The following is a 9,247-nucleotide window of genomic DNA, read 5'->3' on the forward strand; positions in this document are numbered from 1 at the left end:
TTATTGGGTCTATCAAAGGACACCTATATCTGAATTAGAAACAGGGCATTTCGTAGCCTCAGCTTTGTTCACAGAGGACTGTAAAAATTACCAGGAATCTGACATAAAGGAATTTCAAGAAAGAGGAGTTTTCTTCCTAAAAGACAAAAAACACAACACAAAGAAATATTAACGGTTAAGATTTTCATGCTTCATGGCCAGGCACGGTTGACATATTAACTCACTTAATCCTTACATTACAGTGAGGCAGGTGCTATTATTTGTTCTTTTGTCGATGGGGAAACTGAGGCACAAAGCTCCCACAGCTAGCACGTGGCAGAGCACAGTAGTGAACATGGGTGGTGAGGTTTCGGTATCCAGGGACTTAACTGCTCTGCCAAACTGACGCTGATGCAAACACCTGGAGGGCATGGGGATCATTCGACATTAGTTTCGTACAGGGTAACAGAGTGCCCAGTAACCAGGCCATAGTCCCTGTCTTCAGGAAGCTGATGGGACCCAAAGGGAGAGAGCACACATAGCACATCCACCCATGCATCCATGTGTACCTAAGACGCATGGGAACCACAGGGAGGGGCACATTGAGACGGCCCAGCAAAGACGCGGGCACACCCTGTCCATTAAGGACCGAAGAGCTCAGGGCGTGAGCTTCACTCCTTGGTGCCAGTCAGGGGAAGCTCACAGGGAAATAATATCAACTTGTATAAACAAATGAGGGAATAAAAATACGAGGGCTGAGGTAGTCAGAAATGTTCCAAGTGATGGTAAGAGGCTTAAACAAGACATTAGAAGAAAAACAAAGGAAAGAAGAATTGATTCAAGAGCAGCACAGCATGCGTGAGGCAGAAGGAAAGAATGCTGCAATCCACAGATCCCAACTGCAATAATGTCAAAAAGGCATTTGTCAAAAATTTCCAGCACTTGAATCTGGTTAGTCATTTACACATTAGCTCACCCCATTAAAGACTGGAGGTTGCAGTCCACCCTATTACATAAGGGTTAGGGCTAAGTTGCTAGGTATTCAGGGAGAGGTGACAGTGACCTTAGGAGGGGAGGATTATAAGTTATGTGTGGTTTGGTCGATGCATTTCAGGCACTGGGGACCGCTTCTGGTGTGGGGTGTGCTCCATCCCCCAGTCCTGGGCCAGGGCATGTCAGCTCTGGCAAGTGAATGCGGTGTCTGTTTGAATGGCAGAAAAGATCCCGGGGCTCAGCCCAGCTCATGTGCACTTCAGTGTTTGTGGAACGAATAAACGAACAGGTACTGAACAGGCAGCATTTCACATTTTCCACATCAGGTGGAAAATTTTACTAACTCTCCGTACATGCAAAATATACATGTCCATGTTACATTACAATTACCTGCTCAACTAATTGGGATCCAGCAGGTTTCACTACATCTCTGAGAGGCTAGAGGGCTCCAGCCAATGTGTGGATTATATACAGAAGTAATTACTCAAGTGAGGGAAAAGAAGTGTCAAGAGAATGTTCAAGTTCTAGTATTGGCGTTGAAGAAAACAGACACAAAGGAATTTGCACAGCATCCAGATATATTTGTGAGTGAAGTACGGAAAGCTGCCAATTCAATGTGTGATCTACTTGGCTCTTTCCAATTTTCAGTTAAGCAAAGATGACAGAATGAGGACAAGATGAGCTAAGAAACCACCTTTTCTATCTCCTTCTCGTGCCTGAGGTCAGTCTCAGTCAGCCCAGCGCTGGTGTGGAACTCAGAATGGAACAGAGGAAGCAGAAGAGCTGTGACCACAGCCACAAGATCGCATTGCTGAGACTTGGGGATCCACAAACCCCAGACACTTGCAATTCCTGAGGTCTGAGCTCTAGACATAACAACCAACCTTCTCTGCCTTTTAAAAAATACCACTGCCCCGTTAATCAACGTCACCATTAAAAAAATGAATCAAAATTTAAAAAAATTAAAAAAATAAAAGTTACCCCTGCCATCAGGATAGCTCTTTCAGGCCACCCAAACTAGCATTGCTAATCTGTCTTCCTTGAACCCAGCTTTGTTACGGAAGATAAAGTACTTCTGAGAGTTTCCCTGATATGAGAATATCATGTTCCTTTGTAAGCACTTGAATATAAGGGGACTTCTCTTTGCTTAAGGATTGGTCTTCTGGGGATGTGCAGAAAGCTGCCCATTGTCAGACTAGGCATACGTGGTACATACGAGGGCCTGATGTCATGTCTTCTGCAGACTAGATCTTTAGCTCTACAATCCCCTGCAGAGATATGGAGTTTCAGTCATTTTTGCTTTGCTTTGCTTATCTCCCCTCCTTCATAGGTCTTACCCGGCCTCGTTACATCGTTAAGAAGGGCTCAAAGGGGCACTGCTCCTCCCATCTACTTAACAGTTAAGTTTTACCCTAGCAGGTCCTGTTCACTGTCCTTAGCACTTAGCACTGAGCCTGGCACATGCTGGTGCTGAGTGAATATTTGCGGACTGACTGAATACATGAGCTTCAAAACCAACAGCCTTGAAACTGAGCTCATCATCCTCCCGTTCCTTAAGCCACCATTTTCTCTTACTAATAGAGTGACACTCCACCCAAAATCCTAGGACCCTCTACCCAAAATCCTGGGACCCTCTTTATCTGGAAACAGTGGCCAACTGGAGGTACCTGGGAGAAGACCCAAGCCATCTCTCCACAATGAAATAACTGCCATGAAAGTAACTGTGAGGAAGCAATAAGAGAGTTGTCAAGCCAGCTTAGACTTGCGTGTAAAATTAAGTCCCAGGGAAAACCAAGTTATGTTGGCAGATCGGAAGCAAGACAGAAAGCTGGACAGTGGCTGAGGTGCTGAGAAATGACATGGAACCGACCGCTTTTTCCAATTCCCGCATCTTACAGATGAGGAATCCGCTGTCCAAACTTATACAGCTAATGAGTTGGAAGAGACAAGCCATAAAACCTGGGTGTCCTGACTTCCTGTCCAAATCTCTTTCCACTGCATTGTCTGCCACAGCTGCATAGGGTCCAAGTCATTACACTGAGCTGGATAAGTCATTAGACTGAGCTTCTATGTGCAACTAGCATGTTTCTTCTGTCAGAGGCATGCTTACGTAGAAGAACTCACCTTCCTGTATAGTGGTGTCAAAGCCTACTGACTCTCTTTGGTGCCCCAGCTTGAACCTTCTTAGTCCTATCTTGATTCCATCCTTTCCGGAGCCACTCTTGCCAAGAGAAGGTGGGCATGGCCAGCACTGCTACCCCTTACTGTGAGCCGGCACTGCGCTAAGCACTTGACATGCGTTATTATCATCTCTTTTACACCCCACAGCCACCTATTGGATGAAGACTACCATCACACCCACCTTACACATGTGGAACTGGAGGCTTCGTGAGATTAAATGACCTGCTCGCAGTCCACAGATTCTAAGTGGAAGAGAGGGAACTTGAATCCAGAGTCACCTGAGAGTTCATCTGCTTAGCCCTAGGCCACACTGCCTGCCTGAAACTGGTTCCTTTGGATTCAGCCTTTCTTTTCTCATCACCACAGTTCAGCCCTTAGCATCTCACATCCACGCTGCTGCCTTGCCTCTTCTCCCGGACTCTTCTGTGGTGTTTCCCCTTCCCATCCATTTCTGCTCATCTTCCAAAACAGATTCCCTTATGTTGCTGAGAAGTTTTTTCTCACATCAACCAATCCTCCAATTCCATGCAGACGCCAACAAGCTGTCCAACATTTCAGTTCCATTCTGACACTATCTATTTGGAGTAAGCATCAGATCCCACAAGGTAAGGGCTTAGTGCCACTAGCCTGCCCCCGCTTCAGATGCCAGTTGCAAGTCCGAGGTCACCTGTACTCCTGACCAACCAGCTATCAAAACTCCACAGGTTTGATAATCTGCTAGAATGACTCACAGAACTCAGGAGAGTGCTTTAGTTACTACAACCGGTGTATTATAAAGGATGCAATTCAGGAACAGCCAAACGGAAGACATGCATAGGGCAAGGTATGAAGGGGGTAAGGGGGGACTGTGGAGTTTCCATGCCCTCTCTGGGCACGCCACCCTCCCAGCACCTCGATGTATTCACTAACCCAGCAGCTCTCTGAATCTCATCACTTAGAGTTTTTAATGGAGGTTTCATTACACAGGCACAGTCGATCACAAGTCATTGCCAAGAATAACCAACTCAACCTCTGGCTCTTTTCCCCTCGCAGGAGGTTGAGGGGAGGCTGATCCAACCCTCTAATCATGGCTTGGTCTTTCTGGTCTATCTAGGGGTCCTCAGCCATCAGTCATCTTATTAGCATATAAAAGACACTCGTAGGAACTGGGGACAAAGACCAAATATTTTATATTATACCAGAGTCACCCTTTTCTCAGAAATCTCCAGTGGCTACCATGATAATAGGGAGAGCCCAAACTTTTCAAGGGGCCTCTAGGCCGGACACAACCTCACCTCCCATGGTTCCTGCCACTCGCAAAGGTCCAGGCTGGTCCAACTTGCAGATTCCCGCCTCTGCACCTCTGCCCCACCCTTCTGCCCTCTCACATTTGTTCTGCCCTCAAAACATTTCTTAGGATGTCATTTCGTTTAGAGATGTGAGGAACCTCAGAGATGAGCTGGTTCAAGCCTTTTATGTTATAGATGAGGAACTACTGACTTAGGGTGGTGATGCCACAGCCCCAGATTATAGATTATCTCTCAAAAGGCAGAGAAATAGTAATCTATAATTTGCTCTCTGAATTTCTGCTGAGGATAAGCTTCAAATTAACAAATTTTACTCATGTAAAATTTTCAAAAACACAAACAAGGCAAGAAAAGATTAACTTGACTACAAATGATTAGATTTATGTTCACTGAAAGATACTATAGACAAAATAGACATAATCAGAAGACATTTTTAATGTTTAAAATTGATCATAGATCAATACCTAGAACTTCTGAAAATCGAGAATAGAGCAAACCCAATTTTTAAAAAAAGAGCATGAAATTAGGTACGTGGAAACTCAAAAAGTCAAAAGATATTGAACTTACATATTGATTAGAAAAATACAAGATCAAACAATGATGTCACTTTATACCTACTGGAAAGCTGTGTACAAGGTATGGGTAAGAATGCGGGCATTCACATCTACATGGAGGTGGGGTGGGGAAAGTAGAAGGTTCCAGTCACTCAGGAATCAATCTGGCAGTCCTTTTTCAAAGTATGTATATAAATGCCTGTGACCTGTAATTCTGCCCATGGGTATGGATCCCAAAGACATCCCCACTGGCAGGACCTGCAGGAGATTATTCAGAGCAGCATATTTGTGAAATCGCACCATATTTTGTGTGATCTCCAAGTGGACCATCACTGGGGGACCAGATGGTAAAATCTGTGGAGATCTCCGAGGAGCACGATGCACAGTGTACATACATACATGATACACACAGAGTGACAGGGACAAATCCTACAAACAACCAGCGTAGGACAAAAGTGAGAAACAGAATGAGCTGAGTAATAGGAAGAGTTACATGATTTAAATAAGAAAGGTTCTGCAAGTACACACAGAAACAAAACATCAACATATTAGAATGGTTGCCTATGCAGGAGGTGGGGACCTGACTAGTGGTTGGTCTTCTGTGTGAGTTAAACACAGGTGCCCTGGTCCCCACCCCAGCTGTTAGTTCTAGCATCTCAGAGCAATTTGTTTAGGCTAAGGTTGCAGTCTTTTGGACAGAAAGTGGGCTTAGGAGCCAGGGCCTCAGAAGCAGGACCAGCTAGAGAGGTGGCTGTCCTTCACTACCAAAGCTATCATCCTCACAGCACACTCATCTCAAAGACGAGAATGTCACCTCTACAGATAAATCCCTTTGGTTTTGTGCTTTGCAGAGATTTCATAAGTCTGCTCAATGAGCAAACATTAAGGATAGTTTAGACAATGGGACTTAGAAAAAAATGGTGGAGAGGGTTAGGGTGGAGGAGAATGGCAGACTGTGCCAGGCTGACAGAATCAGATAAACTGATTCTCTTTCCTTTGGGAGTGGCAGGGGAGGCACATGGAACTAACCTCTACTGAGCACTTACTACAAGCCAGTAAGGCTTGTAGTAAGTGCACATGGAACTAAGGCTTGTAGTAAGGCACATGGAACTAAACTCTACTGAGTAAGGCTTGTAGTAAGGCACATGGAACTAACCTCTACTGAGCACTTACTACAAGCCAGGGTGCTGGGGAGTTTTACATTTATTATCACATGTATTATTCACAAAAATCCGACGGGTGGGCGGGGTTATCCCTCCTCTCTTATAGTTAGGGAACATGAAGTCAGAGAAAGTAACCTGGCCATACTTATGCTGTAAGTGCAACCGTGCTGTCTTCTGGCTGCCTCGGGGGACTCTATTCCTTTCACTCAGACAGCAACACCAACCAGAGGCTTCTGACATCCTTCCTCCGGAGTTTTCTAGCTATCAGTGGGTCCAGGGGGTCTCCAGGCTCACCCTGGGGCCTCCAGAGTTATCAGAACTGCTCCCGCAGCTCTCACTGGGATGTGGCAGGTCTAGAAAGTCTATACCTCCTTGGAGGCTCTTGCTGGAGGGAACTTCTGGGGGTTAAGATAGATTCTAGTTAATTCCTTTTTTTGCCTTCCACACCCTCGAGTCCTCAGACTTGGCTCCTCTAACTAGAGAACTGGATATGCCCCTCCACACTGTTTTCAACCCTGATCTGAATCTCCAGCTTCCTAAGATTTAAGATATGGTGTGCGGCTGGGTAGGGTAAGGGAACCTTTATAGCAGAACATTAATTAATTCCCCGAGAGTGGTATAATATAAACAAAATGACAGTGAAAAATCTCTGTGAAACAAGAATATGGCACAGCTAAAGCATTACAAAAACTAATATTTTATGCAGGTCAAATCATGTTTGTCGAACTCCAGAACTGCTCAGGGTGAAGTTCTGCGCTATTAGGAATGTGGCTATCAACCAGCTGTACCATTGGAGCTCTCCTCCTTTTCACTATATAAGTAGCCTACTTTTCTTCAAGCCCCACTCCAATTACTCTGAGCAAAATTTGAAAGAACATAATTCCATCCAACAAAGAGTATTCTAAACATTTCCAGTGGTGATGGGCTGTAACTTGCAGCAGATTGTCCCAGCCTCACCCAGAGTCCTGTCATTAATACTCGATAAGATGATTAACACAAGCTCAATTTGACATAAAGAGGAAACATTGTTATTAGAGAAAACTAGGAATTCACTTTTTTTTTTTTTTAAACACCAAAAAAGGTTTACACAACTGTGGAGAAAAGGGTGTGGCAAAAAGAAAAGTTTATAAAGTGGTTTATTTGTGAAATCAAAACAAATTCATGTAAGGTTTACTCTACCCTTCTGTGGAGGAAATGAGACGTACGCTAGTAACAATTCAATTCAATAAATATTTATTCTGCCATTACCGTGTGCAAAGCATCAGACAGACCAAGCTGTGGAGATACCAACATTAAGAGGCCACACAGAGTTCTTGAGATCCATGTTTTTTTCTGTAGACTCCGAGGCTGGTGAGCCCTGGAGATAAACTCTGGGACTCAGGGCTCCCTCAGAACTGCTGCTGCTTTGAGCAGTCCTGCTATCCTTAAAACCAACAATTGGAATGGAGAAGAGCTCTCTTCTCTGTTTTCTTGTTGGAGAAAAAGAAACTAAACAACTTTACCTTCTTATCATCTTTTCCTGTCCTCCTTTCTTTAAGCTTCCAGAGGGAAAAATAAAGCATTGTTCTTTGGTGACCTCTGTGCTCTTCTCAAAGTGCACTGTTAGCCCTCTGCATCCCAGCCTGGACCACACCTCTCCTTCCCTTCCACATGCGTGGACTTCACAGATTTCCCTGTATCTTTGCTCTGTTCTTTCTCTTCTAAAGCTCCTAAGATTTCTTGTCCCCGGTTTCTCTACAGAATCTCCTCACTCCAGGATTTTACACAGGGTTAAACTTGGGTGGTGGTTTGATTAAAAAAAAAAAAAAACCTCCCAAAAGACCACATATATGTTTTGGTTATACTTATTGTTGTATAAGCCCTCTCTGCTCCTTTCCTAAAATTTAGTCCGACAAATAAGGCATTGCCTTTAACAGAGCATTGGGGAGCTTGAACTTAAACTCTTGCTTGTGTTTTAAGGGTCCCTGGTCTTTTAAGTTGGATTCTTCCTAAATCTCAGCTGCCAAACTGCTTTTATTGAAATCCTTTGTAACAACAGTGTTTCGGCATTTTGGTCTTCTCTGGAAGTTTCTTTCTTTCTTTTCTTTTTTTCAAATTTACATCTGGTAATAGAAACTAACATTTTATAGAGGTCGTACTATGTGCCAGGCAACCCTCTGAGGTAGATAAAATTATTATCCCCTTTGAATAGAGGTTGGAACTGAGGCAAAGAGAGAGTAAATACTTTGCACATATAAGGTAGCTAACCTGGGAATCCAACCCAAGGCTGTGAGCTTAATCAAGGTCAATTTCCAGGGTCAAAGAGATCTGGAATGCACACTTACCAGTGTCTCCCTCTTTTGAAGCTGGTAATCTGGATAATGTACTCAACCTTTGACCCCAAGTTTTCCCTCCAACAAAACTGAGATGTTCTTCGATAGAATAAGAGTAAATGAGAGAGACGCGTGATGGGTCTACTTGGGTCCCTAGTACGGGATAGTTGCCAATGTTCCCACGCACCCCAGCGGAACCCTCTCATAGGCAGGACTGGGTTCTGCTCTTTTAAACATCCCATTTCATAGTGGGGGCCCAACAACATCAGTACGTCTAAGACACATCATCCAAGAGATTTCTGTGTCTGCATCCACATGGCACATTGGCCAAAGAGAGTTTTGCTTTCTCCCCAAATCGCTCCCGGTCCTAGGCTTGCCCCGCTTTGCCGTGCTATGGGCTGCTCCTCCACCCCGACTTCTCTCTCGATCCGGACTCTTCTTCCCGTGCTCCCGAGCCTCCCGGGCCGGCCGCCGACTTACCATGGCATCGTAGCGTAGGGCGTTCATAAAGTGCGCCACCTCAGCGCCCTTGTAAACTGTGAACCAGATGGTGCCCTGGTACTGGTCGCCGGCGTCGAGCAGCAGCACATGGGGCTCGGAGCTGCGGATCTGCTGCACCTTGGTGTAGAGCCGGGCCACGCCGCCTACACAGCGGCTGGCATTCACGCACTTGCTCGAGTCCTCGCTAGTCTGCTCCAGCCGGCTGTGCACGTCGTTGGTGTGCAGGATGGTGAGTTCCCAGGAGCCGGCCGCCGGCCAGAGCAGCGCGCCCAGCGCTG

At 45.2% G+C, this 9,247-nt stretch overlaps 1 protein-coding gene across 1 annotated transcript in view; it reads right to left on the reverse strand.

The window, feature by feature from the left end:
• The window catches only part of NT5E (5'-nucleotidase ecto), a 50,118-nt gene that overhangs the window by 39,087 nt on the left and 1,784 nt on the right, over nt 1–9,247 (reverse strand). Inside the window, exon 2 of the mRNA XM_015600243.1 lies at nt 8,949–9,244. Within this exon, the coding sequence (XP_015455729.1) occupies nt 8,949–9,244 (296 nt within the window). The remainder of the gene's footprint in view (nt 1–8,948; nt 9,245–9,247) is intronic.

Source organism: Pteropus alecto, unplaced genomic scaffold (assembly GCF_000325575.1).
Source record: "Pteropus alecto unplaced genomic scaffold, ASM32557v1 scaffold7, whole genome shotgun sequence".
Classification (NCBI taxonomy): domain Eukaryota; kingdom Metazoa; phylum Chordata; class Mammalia; order Chiroptera; family Pteropodidae; genus Pteropus; species Pteropus alecto.